The following is a 24020-nucleotide window of genomic DNA, read 5'->3' on the forward strand; positions in this document are numbered from 1 at the left end:
TTCGTCGACGCCAGTGGAGACTAAAAGAACATCACATGAGGGCACCAAGCTAAAGCAAAAGCATCCCCAGCACAGATGCTCCCCATGAGGTGTATTTACACAGCGCTAACTTGATGACAAATAACCTCAGGATTCTTCCTCTGCTGTTCATTTGCTACGCTTTGCCTGTTAGCATGCAAAACTGGTTTGTTAAAAGTGTACCGAGAAGGTGGAGGGCGTCAGGGGTGATGTTTATCTCCTGGTGGCACATAAAGCCCTAAAGACTTTTGACACATGGTCCAGATCTGAAGGCATTCGCAGTCCCGATCTCACCGCCTCTAGCCGGTGGCTGTTTATGGGGGGGCCGAGCAGATACAAATCCCTCGCATTACACTGTGGAGGTGATGCATGCCACTGGACGGGTTTGCTTTGCAAGCCGTATAGTCCCCACCGTTGTGGTGCAACAGGTGATAATGAGCAGAGCTGTGCGCTAGAAACCATTAAGGACGCATGCAACGGGCTGCAGCTCGACGACAACATGCGATACCATTCAACATCATGCAGAAGTTCACTTCGGGGACAATCATAGTATTGAATCTTCATTATTCCATCAAAACTGAACAGATACTGTACACGTTTACATGAGTTTTTCTCTTTCCGAAAGCAATGGTATACATGGAAAGGAATATTCCAATCGCGTGTCTACATGCGCCGCTATAATCAACCAGAATAGTCAATGGGGCCTGTGCATTAAAGCGTAAACACCAACATCATGTGATACCGACTTCGAGTTTTTCTGTCACTTGTTGGAATAACTCCGTATTGCCAGTTTTCCATTCGTCTAGTCTTTAAATTTAGTTTAAATCAAAAACAAACTTTCCGCAGCAGTCCAGTGCCGATTGCTCGCCTCCATTTTTTGAAATCGAAGAACATCTGGAGATGCGTGTTACGTCATATATCAGAATTTGCTGAAAGAACGCACCCGGGAACAGGAAAAGATAAAGTTCAATCTTGCTAATATTTTATAATTAAGCTGGGCACATGTTTTATATAGATATGTACTTTAATAAAACTGGACTTGTGAATGGCGAATAGAAGGGTTTTAATTCTGTTCCACAGATGGCGCTAATGCACACGAAAGCTGCTTGCCAATCGCCAATAAAAAGAAGAAGAAAAACACCACGAAGAAGAACACACCCTGACAACTTTCCGATTGAGCGGGTACAAGATACCTCAATCGGATTGGGGAAAGGAATATTCCACCCCCGTGAATCCGATTATATATTCATTCGGATTGGCACTTTTCTTTCGGAATGAGGTGTATACAAAGGTTACATTCTTTCCGTTTGAGCAAATAACCTGAATGGAATTGGAATATTTGGGTCCATGTATACATGGCTATTGTGTTGAGGGGAGTCGCTTTACTTACTGTACTTAACCAACTAAAATGTCATGAATGTCACGCAGGAGACAGCTCTGTTGTGTGTGACATCACCCACTACTGGCCTGGCATGCATACTTCAGTGTTTGTCTTGCAGGTCCATGTGAATAGGGAAGGTTCCGACAATGCCGTCTCTGTGAGACTATTGACAAATACAAAGTGGGTTGTGTTCATCTAAAGATAGCCTGAAGCCACCACTCGACAAATGGCCTTTTTTTCATACATTCGTCATGTTTGACATTGTAAAACAATAGAAGGACAGTTAGCTGGATTAGCGTAAAATGTTTTAAATTGAATGATATTTTGAAGAAAGTTGACATATGGTTTGGAATTATATTGAGGATCATAAAGCTGTAGCTACAGAAATTTATTGGATTGTTCAACGCATCTCTGTGTGGAGTTTGCATGTTCCCTCCATGAGTGCATTGGTTTTCTCCGGATGCTCCGTTATCCTCCCGCATCCCAAAAACATGAACTTTAGGTTCACTGGGGACTCTAGATTGCCCACAGGTATAAACAATACTTGTCTAGATCTGCCCTGTGATTGGCTGGTGACCAGTCCAGGGTGTAGCTGGGATAGGCTCCAGCATACCCCCGCAACCCTGGGATGGATGGAAAGAAGGAATAGAAGGATGGAACCGGCATATTCCCAGAATCATAATGAAGCAGAAGCCTGCTAACAAAGATGCGTTTGCAAATAAAAAAGGCGAGGCTCCACTTTTCCATGATTTCACTACTTAAAGTTCAAGTTAAACATGATAATCACAACATTGCTAAAACAACTAAATCTATATATCATCCTCCAAAGCCTCCATTTTGTTTTCCCGCTAAGAAGCATCAGTGATTTTTTTTTTTTTTTCCTTTTAGTGGCCTCTTGAGGTGGTAACTTACGAGCGTGGGATCTCTTCGACACGCCACGATTTTCCTTGTCCGTCTCAGGCCTGCTGCAGCGTACACATCAATAAACACATCCCCTAATTAACTAAAATTGTTTTTCATCAATAGCTATAACTGCTCAGCGTAGGGGTTGACCCCAGCAAGGGTTGACTTTAAAAAAAAAAAAAAGCATGGGGACGAGGTATCGACAGGTAAAGAGTTTATCAATCCTGCAGGCAATTGACTAAAACGTGTTGATTCTGGAAAGTGCATTGTACGATCAACTCGGGCGTCCGTGGATCAATTCCTAGGCTGGTGCCCTCTTTTTGGGGGCTTATTAAAAAAATACAATTCACTGTCAATTACAATATTTACATATTGCACTCATTTGTGGATGTGGATGTTTAGCATTTATTGACCTACAATGGACTGGTTTTAGCAGTTTTGATGGTTGCGGCCCTCGTCGGAAAAAGCTCCCCTGCGTTAGTCCGTCAATCGGACTTGTCCCCCACCTTTTTTGGGGTCTTTGTGTTCAGTCAGGAAGTTTGGAGTCAATTACAGTAGTCGAATAAGCTAAAGGGGGTTTCTCTCCAAGACTGGAGAGCGGTGCCGCCGAGTCTGTCCTTGCTTATCATTAACAATCTGCAAATAAACAGGACAGCATACATTACATCACTTGCAGCTCGGTGATCAATTCCAGGAATGTCTTTGAAGCTTTGCTTAATGAACCTGCACAGTATGGCCGTTGTGTGTGTAGGCTCCGTATAACGCCGTGACCTCAGCACAGGGTTTCCCAATTGACAGATTAGGAAACCTCGAGTGGGAATAGCTGCAATCCTGGAGGTCAGATCACCTAAATCAGGGGTGTCCAAACTTTGTCCATCAAGGGCCATGTACTGAAATATAATAATGATAGTCCAACGTAGCCATGCTAATAATTAATATGGATGAGGGCAATCCAGCTAGGAAACTGCTAGCAGGGATGTTGCGTTTTCATCATTTATCTGGGATGTGCCAAGCCTTAACCCATGAGTTTCACTTTTTTTTGCAAATTTTTTCCACCGTTTCAGTCCACTTGCATCGGCGCCTAGTCCAGGCAGGTTGGACTTTTAGGTTGGGGTTCCCTTTTTGGCATTTCTGTTTGTGGTTTGGAATCGAATGAGAGCACACCTCTGTGTCACTGGCAATTAGCGTGCCGCTTAAGTTTGGCTGTGCTTTCTGGTAGTTGCCAGATCGTTGTCATTGCTGGCTGTTAAAGGTAAGATGTTTGGACTGCGTTGGTGTTCCGCTGCTTTCCTGAAAGCCTCCTAACGTTTTGTAGCCTCCTTTTCGGGGCAGGGGTTCCCTGGTCAGTTTTCACGATGCCCTGGCCTGTTTTTTGTTTATTGAATAAACAACGTTTTGACCGTGCTAACCTCTGCGGTAACATTTCATGACATCATAGCGACGTAGCAGTACATATGCTAAGACGTTATACTATAAGTGACTAAGCATGTTCATTTTTTTCTTTCGAGTAGTATTTTTGTACTGCCACAGGCCATTTATATAACAACCTGCATACCACAAGAAGCCCCCAGGCCGCACTTTGGACAACCCTGATCTAAATACACTTTTTTTTTTTTTTTTTAGGCGAAGAGCTGACAAAGTTAGCCCATCAAGGCGAGCCTTTTTATTGCCATTTCCAGGTCCCTGGGAGCCCTAACCCAGTAAAAGTTTATACAGCGTATTGACTGTCCTCTACTTGCTGAGCAAATGAAGCCAAGTCCAGGCTGCACGGAGCCCGAGAGGCTGCCGTTCTGTCAACTGTCTTCCTATTTGATGACACCTCATTGAAATGTGCCACTAATGGGAGGACGGTATTTGGAAAAAGAAGACCTGGGACCTCACGCAGTATACCGAGTGGCAGGTTGAAATATTACGATTCTTTTCAGACATGTTGAATTGTGCACGTGTGACCTTGATGAAATTCAATTGTAACTTTAAGCATGGAACTGTGACTCTTCTTTTTTTTTTTAATAGTGATGATTTCTGCTGAAAATCAATAATAATACCCCCCTCCATGGGGGCATACAGAAAAACTTAACACACACTCTAGCCAAAGAGCTACATAGAAACACCCAACCTGTCAAAATAAATACTATTAGTGTCATATCATGTAGTGTTATTTTTTTCATAACATTACAACTTTTAAATATTAGAATATACCACGTGTCAATAAAAATGAGCTTCCACATAGATCAGAGTGCCACACCTTGGACACCTCTGGTAAACACACACACACATTTGAATGCATGCATACACAAGTGCAAATCTTTTGTCAAACATGACATGGCAAATCTACACTAAATGAAAACTCCATTAACACTATTATACATTTTAACAACTCCTTGAGACAATTATTATTTAGTATTTTCTTAACAGTGGTGCACATGACAAATCGTGGAATGAATTGCAGTTTTTTTAGGTTAAATAAATTCATCAGATTCATGCAAAAATGTGCACTATTGTTGAAAAAAAAAAGGAAGCACTTAGATTTGAGACTAAACTGTGTTTGTCCGAGGTGAACGAATGGTCACGGCTCTTTAGTTTACTTGTGAATTTAGAGTAAATAGCATTTTAAAGAGGTGAAGATATAGTGTGCATGTGTATTTTAGACTCACTCCAGACTTATTCCGGCATGCATTAGAATCTTTAAAGGCTCTATTCACATCCGTGCGCGCCGTGGATTAACCTTTTAATAAATATTGTGACTATAAGCGGGTAGGGAGAGGGGAGGGGGGAAAAAAGCAGGGCAGGACGCGCTTATAATAATAACAGCACATAAGCGCAACATTTGCATGCAGATAACATTTTTTTTTCTTCTTACATGATAAATAGAACTGTGAGCTGCCATGCAATGCTTGAAATTGAATTGTTCTAGAGCATTTGTGCCGGGAAGTGCTCTATATTTGCCTGCACGATTGATTGTTATGATTCAGAATATCTGTTGCCGTTTTGATGCCAGAGATGATAGCTGATGCACACACACACACACACACACACACACACAAAGTGGAGCATCAATGACTTGTATGACATGCATTCCTTTAAACAATTACAAATGTGCATATAAAAACATCAGAAAATAAATAATAGCCTAAATGTGACATTTATAAAATGCCCAAATGGGAGAAATGTTCGCATGCACAAGCAGAATGCAATGATGAGTAAGACAGCATTATAGCTTGTCATCTAGCGCCTCTTCCTATTTGTTCCGCAACAGGAAATGGTGCTTTTGTTCATGGAATAGCTGCATATCGTGCGCAAATATGGTTCAATTGTGCAAAAGCACACATAGGAACTCGTAGTCTGAACCGTTGTTGGAAATAAATGACGGGCTCCGAGAACCAGCCGGACACGTGAGAACATCTCAGCCGGGAAAGAGCGTCGCTTCCCCGGCTTGGCTCGCCTCCTCGCCCCGCTACGCCTCGCGGAGCTGCATGTTGACATATTCACACCGCGTGGAGCGACTGATTGACTGGCTGGCCGACTGTGACTGAAGTTAGGTTTCACAAGCAAAGCCATTTTTCTCGTTTTTTTCTTCTTCTTCTTCTTCCAGGTTCCAAACACCTTTTTATAAGTCCCAAGTCTGATCTGCCCCCCACCCTCCTGCACCCGGACCTGTTAAAACCCCGCCCCCGTGGAGCCTCACAATTGGTCCGAAAGCGTCAAAGAGCCAATCAAAGGGAGTTGGCTGCAACACATCCATCCTGCGTGGAGCCCCGTGGGCCACAGAAGGCGCTAGGAAAATCACGGAGCCGGGACCTTACCACACTCTCTCTCCTTCCCCTCTCTCTCTCTCTCCCTCTCTCTCTCTCTCTCTCTTCAAGCTGCGTGGACGACTTGTTTCTCCGCGCACGTCCTTCCCAGAAATGCGAGTAAAGGAGCGAGGACGCCTGGCGTGTGCATGACTGAGTGCAGTGCGTAAAAAAGAAAAAACGGACAACGGCAGGACGCCGCAAGGAGGGAGGATTACAGGAGGGGAATATTTCCACGCGCCGCCGAGAAGCCATCCACCAAGCCAGACAAGCCGACCGGGAGGGACGCGTTCTTTTTTTTCTGTGACCGGGAATGGCGACGCTGTGAACGGGAAGAATGCACCGTGACGCACCCGAGTTGGTTTGATTCCACTCACCGGCGAGGAGGCGTCCGAATGAGCGTCAAACTCTAAGAAAGTCCACCCGGAGAACATCCTCATCATCGTCATCGCTGCGAGTTTGAAGGACTTCTTCAGCATTTCCCCACTCCTCCCTCCTCCTTCTTCTTCTTCTTGTTTTATTCCAAACTCTCCCAAGTCCAAGCCCACGTCCACACTTGGTTGCAAAGCACTTGGATGAACTTCCTGATGAGAGATCCAGTCATCCAGGGCTCGAGTATGGCATATCATCCGTTTATACCTCACCGGGGTCCGGACTTTGCCATGAGCGCCATGCTGGGCCACCAGCCGCCCTTCTTCCCCGCCCTGGCGCTGCCTCCCAGCGGCTCGCTCTCGCTGCCGGGCGCCTTGGGCAAGCCGATCATGGATCAGCTGATGGGAGGAGCGGCGGACTCCGGGCTGCACTTCTCCTCGCTGGGCCACCAGGCAGCCGCAGCCGCCGCAGCAGCCGCGCACCTCCGGCCTCTGAAGAGCCTGGAGCCCGAGGAGGAGGTGGAGGACGACCCGAAAGTCCACCTGGAAGCCAAGGAGCTGTGGGAGCTCTTCCACAAGAGGGGCACCGAAATGGTGATCACCAAATCTGGAAGGTGAAACGCTCTCTCCTTTGGTGTCTTCCGTGGGAATTATTTTTGCTGAAAGGTGTTCAAATCCTACAAAAAGTCAGTTGGTTTAAAACTACAATTCAAATAGCTGGAAAGCTTTTATAAAAGCATAACAATTTAAAAAGTAAATGTCCTGCTTCTGAGGTACAAAAGAAAAAGGACAAAATGTTAGAATAAGAGTGTAAATAAATATTGGAGTATTGCAGTAATTAAGCCTGCTTTGCTGTGTGTACACACACTGATTTTCTCCTGATAATCCTATCATTCCTGCCGTTGTTGCACTTTCAATGGAGCGGTTAGCTGTGTTACTTTTGCTTTCGAATAAAATGGCTGCAGTTGCAGCCCACTAGAATTGAAAACACCGGATTGATATTGACAAAATGTGCTTCTCCCTGCAGGAGGATGTTCCCCCCCTTCAAAGTGAGGTGCACAGGCCTGGACAAGAAGGCCAAATACATCCTCCTCATGGACATCGTGGCAGCCGACGACTGCAGGTACAAGTTCCACAACTCCCGCTGGATGGTGGCGGGCAAGGCGGACCCGGAGATGCCAAAGAGGATGTACATCCACCCGGACAGCCCCGCCACCGGGGAGCAGTGGATGTCCAAAGTGGTCAACTTCCATAAGCTCAAGCTGACCAATAACATCTCCGACAAGCATGGATTTGTAAGTTCTACTAATGTATGTCAATTTTACTATTTTTTTACATAATAACTGTCTTGTATATATTCATGTATAACTGCCTTTTCCTGCTTTGAATTGTCATGGATGTGTTTAATATTTACAAAAAATACCGTATCTTCAATTTACCCTTACAAGCCATAATATTAGGTACACCTGCTCTATTTAGATATCATTTCAAATATTTTTTATACTTAATGTACACTTAACCATAAGCCATAATATCAGTGACATCCAATATATTTTTTTTAAATGGACATGGAATTTTGCACGTGTATCCTGGGGGTTTTAATTTGAAATTCACTACACACATTTCCGGGTCATTTCCGATGTTTGCTTAGCTTCTTTACTTACATTGTCATTCAAATGTTTAATGTCATGTGCTCCATCATGGTTAGGTATTACATATTACATATTAATGCATCATAGAGAGGTGTTTCTAATATTTTGGGGGTGTCTAATCTAATTTAGCGGTATTGTTAGGGAGGTAAAATGTGATATTTTAATGAAAATATATGATGCAGTTTTTCTAAAAATGCAGTGCATGATGGAGAAAGATGTTTCTAATGTTTTGGCTGCTGCATGAGAGGGTAAAATATGAAATGTTTATTACAAATGTTGTGCTGTTTTTGCAGTCTTGTTTTATGCTGAACTTTTGGGAATCAAAATGTGATATTTTGATTCAAAATATGTCAGGTAGTTTGAAAAAAATGCCGTTTGATGTTTCTTGTGGGGTTAATATTATAATTCGCAATGCAATCCAGTGTAATTTTATATTTTCGTGGCATGCATTTTTGACTTTAATTCAAATTCCACCCAACAGGAAGTGATTTAAATGACATAAAGGCAGTGTTTTTATGTTTTTTTTGTTGTTGTTTTTTTTTGTAATGTGTTTCTGCAGACTATACTGAACTCCATGCACAAATATCAGCCTCGCTTTCACATCGTTAGGGCCAACGACATCCTCAAGCTGCCCTACAGCACCTTTAGGACCTACGTGTTCCCGGAGACAGACTTCATTGCGGTGACTGCTTATCAGAACGACAAGGTAAGGACGATCATTGAGAATTCTAAAAAAGGGGGGGGGTATAAGAATGAGAAAGTATTGAGAAAATTACCCCTTTGCTTGTTGCATGCAGCTATTCAACACCAAGTGTCGTTTTGTTGTCATAAAAAATTAAAGATACTCCTGCAGGAGGTGACGTGATGCAGGTTATCATGCTTTTTTTCTTAATCACGTGGAAGGGATTTGGCGCACACACACACACACACACACACACACACTTGCTGCATGTGTAAAAAATAGTAGGGGGTTGAGAAATGAAGGGGAAAAAAGAAGAAGGCTCCGAGCATGCATGAATGGAGAAACAGAAAAGGCTTTTCGTGTCACACTACACGCTGCGTGGTTGCATTGTGTGTGTATGTATGTGTGTGTGTGTGTGTGTGTGTTGCCCCCCCCCACCCCCCACTCCTTCCGTGGGGATACATGTGAAATCATTTTTTTTATAATCATCTGGACTCTTTGATATCTGAGAAATGTTGATGGCGCCTCCTTCCACCAGTTTGCAATGGCAACACGTCTTCAGAGTGGGGGGGGGTGTAAATAATAAAAAAAGAAAAAAGTTCTCTCTCACACACACACACACACACATACGAAAAAATGTGAGCTTGTGTGTGCCTGTTTTTGTTTTATGGGTATGCTAAAATCAAAGAAAGTGTTCCACATTGTGACCCCCTTTGGGGGGGGCAAGTGAGGGGGGTTACTTCAACTCCTGCTAAAACATTAAATTACACTTTTTTTTCTATTTTGCAGATAACTCAGCTTAAAATTGACCACAACCCTTTTGCCAAAGGCTTCCGTGACACAGGCAACGGTCGGCGGGAAAAGAGGTAAAAATATATAAATATATAAATATATAAATAAATAAATCCCCCTGTTGGTTGCATTAAAAACGCGTCAAAGCGTCAAAATGAACCCGGAGGGTGTGGATGCTGGTGCACGCTGTAAAAAGTTCCTGCTCTATGGAGCATATTTAATTAATTAGCCGGCTTTTATAAGCATCAGCATCACCACCGCTGCAGTGGGAATGGACGGCGTGGGTCCCAGTGGCAGCACACCTCTCTTCGCTTCTCTTCGGGCGTTAATCGTGACGAATAAATGTTGTGTGCAGGAAACAGTTGGCCCTGCAGTCCATTCGCTCCTACGAGGAGCAGCAGAAGAAGGAGAACGGAGCTTCAGACGACTCCTCGGGAGAGCAGGCCCCCTTTAAATGCTTCGGCCAGGCCTCCTCCCCCGCCGTGTCGACCGTGGGCCCCCCACACCTGAAAGGTACTCAGCCGTGTGGGTGTGCATTTGGAAAAAAGTAGCCCACTACGACGTTTAAGTGCTAGAATTGGGGGTTCAGGGGGTTCATTAAACGCATTACAGCTCGTCCTCCTTGCTACGCATGCGCACTGTTTACACTCCAGTGATTCTTTAGTCTTACAGAATATATAAAAACCGTTGCAAATAAGTTCCAGTAGTAGTATCCTATGAATACAATATAAAGTACAAATACACAAACTATTGTAGGCCTGTACACAAAAGGGATTTCAATGAACATAATAAATGCGCAAATAAAAATTAAGTACAGTGTTTTTGAAATATTCGCTACACTTTCACAATGGTTGAGAATTGTATTAAAAAAAATATCGTATATGGTATTTTGTACCCCTGCACAATCTAACGATATCCAAAACCCAAACTATAAACATTGCATATGTTTAGCCGGTGTGTATTATTTCATACTTTCAATAACTGGGTCAAATTTTAACAAGCTGTTGAAAAAGTTGAATTCGCTACGGGACATAAAAGAGAGGCTTTCATCCAGAAGATGACTTTTGTAATTCTAATTAAACTAATTACACTTGTTGGATTAGTGGGGATTTAGCGAGGTGTTAAAAGATCGTTAATTGTTTGTTTGTTGTTTTTTAATAGACTTCTGTGACAGCGAAGACGACAGCGACGACGAGAGCAAAGATGGACACGTCAAAGACGGCCCGGACTCCAGCAAGATCTCCACCACGACGGAGGACGGCAAAGACCCCGAAGCCAGCCCGGTGAAGAGTCACCTGTTCGGCGGAGGAGGCGGCGACCCGATCGGGCGAAACCGCGACGGCAGCCCGAGGACTGAGCGAGGCCGGGCGGACTCCCGTCAGAGCCCCATCACCGTCATCTCCAGCACCACTCGCTCCGGGGAAGACGTGAAGAGTCCCAGTTTGGAGCCGGCCAAGGAGGACGATTGCCGGCAGTTGGGCAAGGACTCCTTCGTGCCTTTGACTGTGCAGACCGAGGGTGCCCACATGGGCCACGGCCACTTGCCCAACTTCGGATTTCCGGGCGGGCTGACGGGACAGCAGTTTTTCAACCACTTAGGGGGCGCGCACCCCTTTCTCCTCCACCCGGGTCAGTTCAATATGGGGGGCGCCTTCTCGAATATGGCCGCGGGCATGGGACCCCTACTGGCCGCCGTGTCTACGGGAGGGGTGAGCAGCATGGACACCAGCAGCATGGCCTCCTCCCCACAGAGCTTGGCTGGCGCTCCGGGCCTGCCCTTCCATCTGCAGCAGCACGTCTTGGCCTCGCAGGTAAACCATGCCCCCTGCTCCCCTTTCATGTCAGCCCCCCACATGTACTCTTATGCTAATTTTGCATGCATGGAGAACACGTGGGTGCATGCTTTTTTTGCTATGTTTTTATGTAAATATGCTTTAATATACACGGTTAGGGTGACATTAGGAACACCTGCACAATCTCATTAAATCCAATGGGGGGGGGTGCATTTGCAGTCTTGGATTTATAGTCAAGTTCAGAATTGGAGGTAAATCAGCACCGTCTGATGATATCCAATACTGTATCAGTTTGTGGTGTTTTACAAGAAAATATACTGAAATGATGGCAGTATGTGCACTGCACAAATATTTTGTAGTTTCCAAACAAGTGTCCATGCCAAATAATGCACTGTATTAAATATATAGAGTGGTAAACCTGCAAAAAAAAATTCCATATCTTGAAATTATAGTCATAAATGAATATTATGTCTACCTGCTAATGCTGTATGTTTGCATGAAGACACTTTATAAACACACACTGCAGTCAAAAGCTTGGACAGGGTCCAAATCTTGGCTGGCAGGTTATATCAGAGACCCAGTGGGGACATGGTGGCCTCGGCCACCCCACTGGCATCAACGTGTCAGTAATGGTCTTACCTTGGACACCCTAGTGAAAAATGTCTGGCTCCTCCACTGGTCACACTATTAGGTATAAGGCTACTGATCTATTGCTAGTTCAGGAAATCAAGAAATTGAGACACGTCATGTAAAACGTTACATGTATTCCCAAAATTTGTGTTTTTTTAACAAGAAAATATGCAGAATTTATAATCACAAGCCACACTACTATTCTACTAAATCCATACGCACACGTAGTCATGTTGTTGAATGAGAATGTGTCCAAATATGTGACTGTTGGTGTGCTAGTGTACATGGTACACCTGCACCATGAGATCCAACATGGTATCAAAGCATCCCGTCTTCATAGAAATTCATATAAAACATGAATAACGAGTCCTTGGGTACAAACAATGCATCGTGAGCCATATGCAATAAAAGCTAAATCTATATTACTACACATGGGGTACACCTGTGATGAAAAACCACAAACTATGTCTTCATGTAAAGATGAGGCATCATGTGGAAAAAGTTGGGGGAAAGGTTAAATTGTTCATAATATGGAGTGAGTTCGAGTTCCTGAATGACCGAGCGTGTCCAAACTTTTGTGTTGTTTTTGTTGTTGTGATCAAAACATTAGAAACACCGCCCTGTCACCTTAAAAGTCTAAAACGCTCGCCATTTTAACGCTCCACGCGTCTCCCGAGTGCAGACGTGAGGAATTTTAATACGCATTAGAAAATTCTTGAACTTAAGGCAAAGCTGTTTACACACATAGGCTGCTGTGCATTTTGGGGCTGGGGCTCAGGGGTTTGGGGGGGCTGATGATATTTTGTTACGGGACCAGATTTGCTGTGTGTTAACCTGTGGGTGTGTTAATATGTGCTGATAAAAAAAAAATCAGTGACTGTGTACGCAAGACGGCACACATGCTTTGTTTTGATCCACGCGGAGGCTCAGCACAGGTTGCCAGGCCCCGGGGGCAAGACCGTTGCAGTGTTGCCCCCGATAACCCCTTGGAGTGTTAGCACTCCTAACAGAGTCATTCCGCCACTACAGCCACTAAGACGTGTATAATAACAAACATAGGAAATAAACACAGGAAATACATGTAAAGTGTTTGCGTCGGGACAATAGGGGCGAGGGAACGATGCATAACCACTCCGATATTACATTCTTATGATTTTTGGTTTGTACGCAAACACAATGACACTCGAAACGAGATTCCCACGACACTTTACAGAAGGGTGTGGTGTACAGTAGACATCACGAAGAAGTACAACAACATCCCCGAACTGTAGGAAGTAGATGTAGCGACGCAGTTCAAGTCAGGGCAAGAGGTTATCTGAAAAAGTGCCGATGCCAGCCCGATACGGTGCATTCAAGTACAGCTTCTATACGCCACGGTGGGGGTCTCAGCTCAAAGTGCGGTTAGGGGTTTTGTCAGTTGGTAGTTTGATTCCAAAACTACTCTTTGTCTTTCACTTTTGGACAGAATTTCTCGGTAAACAACACACGACTCTCAAAGACAGCGAGTAATGGAGATGTATGAAGTACAATTAATACACTGCTAGTAGCAACAGTAGAACCCCCCCCTCGCCCCCGCCCCCGATTACCAGCTGGTCACACACAACGCTACACCACTGATCCAGTATGCCATGGTACCATATTGGTTGTAATCTACTGTACTTTGCAGTACTATAAATCAGGGGGATTCAAAGGGTGGCCTCCATTCAGAGACCACAATACAATTGCCCCCCCCCAGTCCGAAAAGTGTTTTTCTGGAGCATATTTTGATGCCTATTCTGCCCACCCTATGCTAACATACTTTATGGTCTGCCCCCCTCCACAGGGTCTGGCCATGTCGCCCTTTGGAAGTCTCTTTCCCTACCCCTACACGTACATGGCGGCGGCCGCAGCAGCATCATCCGCCGCCGCCGCAGCCGCCTCATCCTCCTCATCGTCCTCTTCAGTGCACCGGCACCCCTTCCTGAACGCGGTGCGCCCCCGACTCAGGTACAACCCCTACTCCCTCCCTATGACGGTACCGGACAGCACCCTCCTCACCACGGCCACCATGCCCTCCCTGGCCCCCGGCGGGGCAGACCTAAAGGGGGACGTCCTGATCCCGTCCAGCCCCGTGTCGGCAGGCGGGGTCACGCTGGACTCCACGTCGGAGGTGACGAGTCGCACAAGTCGCTCGGTGTCACCCAAAATTTGCACGGAGAAAGAGGGTGCTAGTGAGCTGCAGAGCATCCAACGCCTGGTCAGTGGACTGGACTCGCACCAGGACAGGTCAAGAAGCGGGTCGCCTTAAGGGGGACGCCACCCCTCCCCCCACTTGACTCAACTACACTTTTTAGTTACTATCTTCATTTTCAAGGCGTCCCAAATGTTGGAAAGTGTCTCCGATGATGAGCAGGAGGACTTCACAGATGAATGCAGGTTTTTAAAGGAAAAAAAAACATGGAATTGTTTTAATTTCTGAAATGCACTTTGGTTTAAATACACATCTGTATTTTGTTCTTGTTTTAAATTAAACAACACTTAACCTGTCATTTTGAATACCATACAAGTATTGAAAGTGAAAAGTGGTCATGAGACAATTTTTTTTTAAGTTGCTGCTGTCTCCTAACTTCACACACACACAACAAAATGTTTGTTTTATGTACTTCCCAATATGCACTCTGAATTTACACACCATTTCCACTACGGCTAAACATAACCTACCTTGAAGAGACTGCTGTATTTGTTGTACAATCCATTGACTAATTGGCCTGGTAATGTTGCATGCCCTTTATCTCCTCCATTGGCAACTTCATAGCAAACCCAACACTTAACTTTTCTAAAGTTTTATTTCTTTTTTTTTTTATTTACAAAAATAACATCTGCGTAATTGAATTATGAATATATATTTTTTAGCTTTTTAAATCTGGGTAAGAACAAAACTTGTAAAATTCAAAATATTTAAAAAAGACATCTCTTTAATTGGAAATATATATATTTTAAATCTTTTTAATTCTGGGCAAAAAAAGGCCATGATGTTCAACAGGCAAAGGGAAGCAGACAATTCAAAATATACAAATTTTAAAAAAGGTAGTATTGATTCTACATGTACATATGGAAATATAAAATATTTATGTATAATTATTTCATATTGTGTGTAAATAAAAAAGTAGTTTGTCCTAGGGTTCTGTTCTGTTAATTTATTGTCAATATATCTGTGTAATAATAATAATAATAATAATAATAATAGTTTGTGGGCTATTATCCTTTTTTGTTGCCATCTACATTTATAACTTCATTCTTCTTTTAAAAAAAAAACTTAAAATATGGATTTTATTCCTCCCTTAATATCCACTCTGCTAGTTATTCACACTCATGTGCCATTGTATTTTTCACTTGTTGTCCTGAGTGTGTGTGTGCGCGCGCGCGTGTGTGTGTGTGTGTGTGTGTGTGTGTGTGTGTGTGTGTGCGTGAGAGTGTGTGAAGTGCTACTGTCCTCAATGCGACAACGAACGCACCGCACCAATGGCTTGAAAACCTTTTCTTTAATAACTTTTTTTTTTTAGAAAAACAAAACAAGTGTTTAAGTAGGAGAAAATAAAAAGTGGATTTTTTTTCCTCTTATGGAAATTTGTAAACCTGGTCGTTACAAGTGCCGCATAATCTCTAAAGAAAATATGAAGGTTTCGTTTGTTTGTGTTTCTTATCTTTGGGTTGTATCGGATTTCTGTCTAGTTTACAACAACGTGTTCTTGAAAGTTTCAATAAAACATTGAAATGTCCTCTTTTTATCTGTGCGTGTTCGTGTCATTATTCAAGGGTTTTGCGCAAAAAAAAACTGCAAATATGAATTGCTACAATCAAAGTAATAATCTCGCTATACCACTGCGGAGGTTTATTGGTGTAAAAAGGAGGAAAAACTATAAACTGTTAAAAAAACAGGAGTTGGGAAGTGAAACTTTGCAGAAAGCTCCTCTCCTAATTGCTCCGCCTCGGAGTCAAGAGTTTATCAGGTAGCCATCTTTATTTGTATGCAGTCTAGTTAATGTGCAGCGAGGCTGGCGCTGCTAGATGGCCGCCTTATTGCTCACCTGGCGCCCCGCTCCTTGCGCATATCTGCCGTTTTATTGCACGGCGGGCGGCTGGGCGTCTGCCTGCACGGCGCCCCCCGGTGGAGTTTTGATTGACACGGTCAGGGGTGGGGGTGCAGTGTTTAATCATGAGGCGGTTGTAGTTTGCGCCATAATATGCCTAATATTTAGACTCTGGCAAAAAGAATTAAGTAATCCCAGACATGCAGTATGATGCATTATAATATCATGAAAGCATGACTATCTTTCTACATGTTTGGAATCAAAAGTGTTGCTTCCAAGGCCTATAATGTAATTAATTAAAGAAGGCCAAAGATAGACACTTGATGCACACCTGTTCATGTTGTGTGCTATGTAGTCCAATATTTCCAACACAAACTACACAAGTCCACTCCAGAAATTGTAAGTCCACACAAGAAAAATACACAAGTATTCCAAACGCACACAAAAATCAGTGAGTTTGTCTGCCAGATTTCATGTTTCGACTCCAACCCGCCAGATCTGGTCCAACAGGTTGTGTAGTCGGGATGTGACGGGTCAGTGGCGCCATCTAGTGGCGGCCTGAGTCACCCATGCCAATTCTTTTTCAACACGTGACAGTCAAGGGGACGTACCACTGCAAGACTGCACATGACACTGTATGTAGGCGACGAATCAAATATATATACAGTTTAGCATAGCATAGAGCAACAGTACAGTATGGTATAGTATAGTGTAGCATGCTATAGTACAGTATACCACAGTACGTTATATTAGTTCAGCGTTTACCTGTATGTGTGCTTGGATAAACATACCGTAGTGCCAGAAGATAACAGCTCTAATGAGAGCCAGCAGAGCCGCCATTAGAGGAGCACCCAAGGGCAGATAGATGCTAAACAGTACCACCGGTGCCCACAGCATGTTGAATGTAAAATAACTTGAATCCGCAGGGATGAGAACATCTGATGACACATGCTGTTATTCTCTAGTGCCGGAATTCTCAGCATAATCTCAATGATGGAAATGCTGCTCATGATACTGATGACAGATTTGTACACATGCTGGAGGATGCAAGATTATGTTAAAAAGATGTTACGTTATCTACTGTCTGATCTACACACTAACAACATCTTGCAGATTACTAAAACAAGTAGAGAGCTCGTGTCATTTAGAGGATCTTTGATTTGTGTGTGGCAGTCGCTCATTAAAAACAACAGCAATCCTGTCCTATAGAGCAGGGATTCCCAAAGTGTGGGCCGCAGCCCCCTGGTGGGCAGTGGTGGTACTGCAGGTGGGTCATGAGAGGTCGTTAAAAATTAAATTTTGCAAATATTATTTTTATTGTAAAATATTTATTGCACGATTTAAATAAATATATTTATAGGCATAAGTAATAACCTATTATGTTATTGACCTGTCACAATATTTTAGAAACCTTATACAGTTTATGATTGGAATATAGCTCTCTGGTCATCATGCCAGTCTTGAATGCAGTTATGAAAAATATGAGAATTAATTCTGTCTTGTGTGTACACCACAGATTAAAAGTTTGGGCTTCCTTTACCCCCTTCATTTCAATCCTAAATCTTTATTATTATTAATAATAATAATAATAATATATTTATATTATCATATATAATGTAAGAATAATTATTATTATATAATTAATATAATAATATATTAATATAATTAAATAATAATACAAATAATAATTATAATTACAATTATTATTATTATATTACATTACATTATACATGATATTATATAAGATATTATAAATATATGATATTATTATTATTATTAAGTTAAGTGCTCTGTTTAGGACAAAGGTGGGCCGCAGACATTCTTTAGATTTTTGGGCCCCGAGTTGAGATTCTAGAGAATCTTAAGTAGTTCCTTAAAAGCAGCAAAGCCCTCATGTCATATCAACGATCTTTGTTTTCTCCTGACTTTACAGTATGACTTCATTTCGACTATATTAGCCAGCAATGCAATGAACAGTCCTATTCTGCAAGGTAGCATCAAGGCCTTGCATGGAGTGGTAGCCCCCTCTAGTGTCCAAAGAAGTCTACTACAAGCAAAAGTGTGGGCCAAAACACCCCAAGTAACACTAATGTAAGTTGAATGAACCAATCGATGAAATAATTTGAGAGCGACTGGTATGATGTAAGGAGGAGGGTGTTGGGATATTTCAAGCCGCCCCACCAGTGGAAGTGAAGCCCTCCAACACTGTCAGGAGGTGACACCGATACTCAAGGTGTCAAGGTGCTGTGCAAACATCATTTCACCCTGTCTGACTGTTTGAAGGGAACAAGCCCAGCAGGAGTAAAAGCAACTTTGGTGTTGTGAGATGTTTCAAAGTGATAAATTCCCCCTGCGAGGATGAGGTTACGTGCTCACGTCGCCGGGTGACATGTCTCCATTGCTGTTGCTGTCAAAGTGACTGCTTCTTCTTCTCCTTCCTGGTCATGATACCCCGTACCCTGCAGCACTTTGCTCCGTCCTGACATGTTCACAGACATATTTGAAAAATGCTGTCTTTTGCTTTTATTTGAATTTGCCTGTAAATCCATGGAAGTTACCTTCATGGGGTTTATTTTAGGTCACAGAATAAGATAACTATTATCTTATAAATAGACTATTTATATATATACTAAATAGACTGAATAGACTAAGTAGACTAAGTAGACTAAGTAGACTAAGTAGACTATCATCTTAAATAGACCCAGAGAAATTTGGATTTATAGCAATGTGAAATTAATTGTATATAACAATTATGACTGAACAGTCAACGTTTTGAATAGTTTTCTATACAGTATATTTAAATATGTGCTATATGTTTAATATATTATTTTGTTTAGCTCCTCAGTATATTCATTGTATATATATATATATATATATATATATATATACACACATAATAAATAATAATAAATTATTATTATTATTATTAAATATATACACATAAATAACTTATTTATATTTTAAGTGCAATTACTGGAGATTCAACCTTTTTTCAATTTGTAAAACTACTGTGTAATGGAATAGGCACTCATTCTATGTAAACGTTTTTCTTTACTATATATTATAATATATACTTACATATACTTACATTACTTATTACTTACATTACTTATATATACTAATATATACAGTATATTGTGCTTACTATATAGTATGTGTGCTGTGAACTTATTTATACAAGTAGTACGTCCCATTGTGGCTCGGAAATTGAAACTGAACTCTTCTCATTTGTTTATTATTATAATATATATATTCAAGCTTGTAAAAATGTCATATAATGTACATGTATACAGAGTAGTTTTTCATAAGATGACATGTATTTTTGCTTCATTATAACAGTGATTAAACTAACGCAATCCATGCTGCCTCAATTGCTTCAAAATATTTTTACTGATTAACTGAGTGATTAATCACTTATGATGCCCATTTCGACTCACACCAATTGCTAATGTATGTACATCTTTTCAGGATTATACCACATCTGCATGTGACATCTGTAAGGCCTCCAAGCAGGCGGCCAGATGTACAGGAAAACGACATGTGTGGCATATAGTGGTCTTCCACTTAAACAGGCTCCTCACGTGCATTTCACTCATTGGGGCTTCTTAAATAGCAGCCGCAGGATCCCCCTTTTTCTTAAGGAGGGCGGGGGGCTTAGGCGTTTACTCTCACTACTTTAGGCTGGAAGTCTAAATGAGCTGTGTGGAGCAGGAGAAGACAGCCAGCGCTCCTTTCAAGGACCCTAATGGTCTCCAACATCAGCCTCACTTCATACACAACCAGCGGTGGCACATTAGAGATGAGCGCTCAATGCAAAAACACTGACAGACGCACACCAACGCTGTCCACGGCATGCATGCAAAACTTTAAAATACATGGGTCATTTCCAACATACACAAATACAGACAATGACCATGTCAGGTTATGCAACTCTGGTCTCTAATTGGTGGAACACAACAGGTGACTATGATTACTGTATCAGAGCCAGCCGGTTCTTTTGGCAATTAGCAACTGCTAAGGGTGGCGTGGACGCCTGTAAATTACAGATTACAGGAAAAACAGTGCTATTCAATTTCATTTTGAGAGTGTATGTCACATTCTGATGGGGGGAGGCTGCCACATAACATTTTGGGCATTTGTGTTTTTGTAAAAACTTGATTTTTACACTGTAAATTTTCAGTAGGAAAGGAGTAGCACACAAGCTATATACAAACATGTATACAGTAAGTGGCTCCGGAGTATAAGTCACAGGACCAGTCAAACCATGTGGTACAAAAATCAAGGTAAAAATAAAACTATCCGCCCCCAAATTTATTTGTAGTAATTACCCATTTGCCAATAATTTGGCCAATAACACACATCATAAATACAATGAAATATGTACAGTTAATCCATGTGATCGGTATCGGCCAATCTCTATGATATAGATGATAGGTATCAGAATCGGCACCATGAAACCCTGATGAGAGCAAATATTCCCAGAGTATACAGTAAGTATACTGGTGCACAAACCCCTGCTTCTGAGCAATGCAGTAATACACACACACACACACACACCGCATCTATGAGCTCACATTACACAACTTCTATCACTCAAAGTACATTTTGGTTACTTCAAAAAGAAAAACATGACTCCATCAGCAGAGTTCCCCAGACCTGAGGGGGAAAAAAACCCACACCAATCTGTTGAATGCACGCAAACGTTAATAATATAAGTAGCGGCGCTATTTATTATCTCTGAAAATTGACAGTTTGCGGCACGACATTGGTCACACTCCAAAGCACAAAACAAGAAGTCGAGCATGACAACACTCTTAATATGTACCAATTCACTCCCAATAAAAAATTAAGAATAAAATAGAAATGGCTAAATTAACTAAAAATACCAATATAAGACATTCAGAAGACACACACTGATAATATGACCTGATAATATGAACATAATGAGCTACACAGGTCACATGTTAGCTTGATTGCTCACAGAATTAACAGTCAATAGTGAGCAGACATTGTAAGCAGACATAGTGAGCAGACATAGTGAGCAGCCCCCCCCAAAAAAAAGTAGGCCAGGCATGACTTCACTGCAGCATGGTAGTGTGTGTTGGGTAAGTATTGTCTTACCTGTTGCAGGTTGGCTGGAACTGTCAATGAAGCTGTCTTGATTCCATTTTGGGTGGGTTTCAACAGCAAAAAATTAAAAATCCAAAAACCCAGTGAATATTCCCACTTGGGAATCATCATTTCTTCAACATGAAGAGCGATGACCTGCAAAAGCAGAAGCCACACGTGTGTCAGTCTTACAGAGCCACACTCAAATGACTGTTTAAGTAGGCCTTGGCCCCTCCCACTTCAGGTGAAAGCCACCTGGTTGCTAAAAAGTTCATCCATCTGACCACAAAACTGGGATATTTTAAACAAAACATATTCTAATTGATATTTGGAGGGTTAAAACACCCCCAAAATTAAATATATTGCAACAGGAAACGTGCATAAAGCACAATGAACCAAGAGAAGCAAACCAACCAGCTGGACTGAATTAGGGCAAATAAATCAGAGTCAGGTGTGAATGAGCAGGAAGTAAAGGTGGACTACAAAGACCAAGACAGGAAGTGTAACAAAATACCTTATTTTTAAAAATAATATACAGTAAAATATGTTTATATTTCTGTTGAAAATGGTTGTTGAAGGTGTTGCCTGTGCTAACTTTCCAATTCTGGCTGCCCTGACATGGTAGCCACGCCCAAAGACGCCATATTTATTTTTTGATGGATTTTTTGGTTGAAAAAAAGGCAAGTTTGGAGCCAAAAAGGGATAGCAACTCATTATTTTTCATGGAATGTATCCAACAATATTTAACAAATTGCCCCATAATATAATAATATAAATATAATCTAAAATAGTATAATATAAAATATATATAAATGTAATGATGATGCAGGGAAATTCACAACTTACAAAGCTTTGATGTCACTGCATGTTCTGCTCGTCGCCACAAGGAGGCGCATTTGATAGCCAATTTAGGGCTGTTATGATATGCTGTGATGAATAGTCCACAATTAATGTATTTCTCTGAAGAAACATCTCAGGGACTTTCTGAGTTGGAAATTAGGGTAACCTGCAAAACGCCTTTCCGCTGATGTAACAGGATATTCTGGATTCAAAGCCGTATTTTTCCATAAGTTCATTTTCCAGTTCTCCACTTTCAAGGCCCCCTCCTGGACGTCGTCAACGTGAAAAAAAGAAACCATTCCATATATACATTTGTAGATCTGACAGAGAAGTCGTAATATATTGAGGTTTAAGGCACCCTGACCCCAGCGAGGTGAGACGTGATGGCCCGCAGGCCCACACCGCATCCCCCAGGTCTGTGGAGGTACAGAGGAGACCACACCACATGCTTCCCATGGTCTTTAGCTTTGCATGTGTGCGTCACTGCACGCCAACAGTCCTATAGTTTTCTGCATGTTAGTTACATGACATGTGCAAGGAAATGTTCCAATACTGACAACTTTACATATGTTACAGTTATTATTGCATTAATGAATTATCCGGGTAGCTGGTGATGTCCAAAGCTTTTCCTCTAAGGGTCGCATACTGATTTTTTTTTTTTTTTAAATAAATCTGAGATTTTGAGAATAAAGTCTGAAATTTACTAAAAATTTTACCAGAACTAAATGTACAACTTTTCTTGTAAAAGAAATGTAGTATTACCTTTGCCCCAAAACCAAAGGTCCCATTTAATGGCTTTCTCAGCTAGTCTGTTACGGCGTAGTATTACAATAATTTGAGATGTCAGACTTTATACAAGAAAAACATTACTATTACGAGATTTAAGTAACTTTTGATACAGGCATTGCCTGAGACAGCTATAAAAAGGGGAATTTATGTGACCTTTGACCTTGGGCATGTGGCGGGGGGCGGGTAAAAAAGGCGGAAGTGAGAGGGGCTAGCCATGCTAATCTGCTAGCTAAAGACACAATGACGCGTAAATTTACGACTTTCTCTTTGATATCTGATTAATTTTTCAATGTGTCCCAAATACTTTGTCTTAAATATCAGTTAAATATGAACTATGAGTTAAATACGTTCATTAAATCTCCTTCTGCTTTCGGCTTGTCTCTTTACAGGGTCGCCATAGCGGTTCATGTGTTCCTATCTTGCCCTGTACTTTCTTGTCTTCCTCGGTCAGCCTTCCCCTTCTGCTTGCCCCTGGCAGCTCCAACGCCAACATCCTTTTATCGATATAATCACAATCCCTTCTGCTCAAATGGCCAAACCATCCTAGCCAAGCCGATCTGCCAGAGGTCATAAAATGGACTCTTCCTTTATTGGTGGAATTGCCATTGCATAACATTGACAGTAGAGGGCAGCAGAGTACATCAAATATACATACGCAGACTCGTGGGTGCAAATTTGCAGCATTTTTTCTGTTAATATTATTACATAATTTCAATTTGATTAAAATGATACCTTTTAGAATTGTTAACTTTAAAAAGTAGACATAAATCCAATTTGAACATATATATATATATATACAGTATATATAGACTTAGCCCAATAGGGGGTACGGCATCTGCGTGTGTGTGTGTGTGTGTGTGTGTGTGTGTGTGGTGGTGTTGGCTTGATCAGGAAGTTGGAATGTGGGTCCCCGTGTGTGTGATGTGATTGTTTGCAGGAACATGTCAGCCCCAAGCTCCTCACCACCCGCCGCCAAAAGGCCCTCCCAGCCCGATCCTGGGCCTTGTAGCTTGCGGGCGGCTCGGGCCTATAAAAGTAGACCTCTTGTACACATAATGCATGTATACTGTGTGCAAGTGTGTACCTTAGTGCCATGTGTTGTTGCCATGGAGCCACAGATAGCTTATCATCCTGGTCTTACTCCAGTAGAACAAGGGTGAAGTCACTTAGAAGGTCATAGGTCAGCTGGGCTGGGGTCC

General features: G+C 42.1%; 2 protein-coding genes across 3 annotated transcripts in view; one reads left to right on the plus strand and one right to left on the minus strand.

Moving 5' to 3' along the window:
- The window catches only part of LOC131114699 (uncharacterized), a 248959-nt gene extending 227713 nt beyond the window's left edge, over positions 1 to 21246 (minus strand). The window contains exon 1 of the mRNA XM_078793986.1: positions 21205 to 21246. The gene's annotated coding sequence lies outside the window, so the exon portion shown is untranslated. The remainder of the gene's footprint in view (positions 1 to 21204) is intronic.
- Positions 6070 to 14541, plus strand: tbx3a (T-box transcription factor 3a). 2 transcript variants are annotated; one of them, XM_058064334.2, is made up of 7 exons: positions 6070 to 7078; positions 7492 to 7774; positions 8676 to 8822; positions 9588 to 9664; positions 9946 to 10103; positions 10752 to 11401; positions 13836 to 14541. In XM_058064334.2, the coding sequence occupies exons 1-7, from the start codon at positions 6669 to 6671 to the stop codon at positions 14298 to 14300; spliced, it is 2190 nt and encodes a 729-aa protein (XP_057920317.2). In that variant the 5' UTR covers positions 6070 to 6668; the 3' UTR covers positions 14301 to 14541. The 2 variants fall into 2 exon arrangements, with proteins under 2 accessions (XP_057920317.2, XP_057920319.2); XM_058064336.2 differs by having other exon boundaries at positions 7492 to 7759.
- Positions 21247 to 24020: the final 2774 nt, after the last annotated feature.

Source organism: Doryrhamphus excisus, linkage group LG10, assembly GCF_037039965.1.
Source record: "Doryrhamphus excisus strain RoL-2023G ecotype Guam linkage group LG10, RoL_Dexc_Guam_v1.1, whole genome shotgun sequence".
NCBI lineage: Eukaryota > Metazoa > Chordata > Actinopteri > Syngnathiformes > Syngnathidae > Doryrhamphus > Doryrhamphus excisus.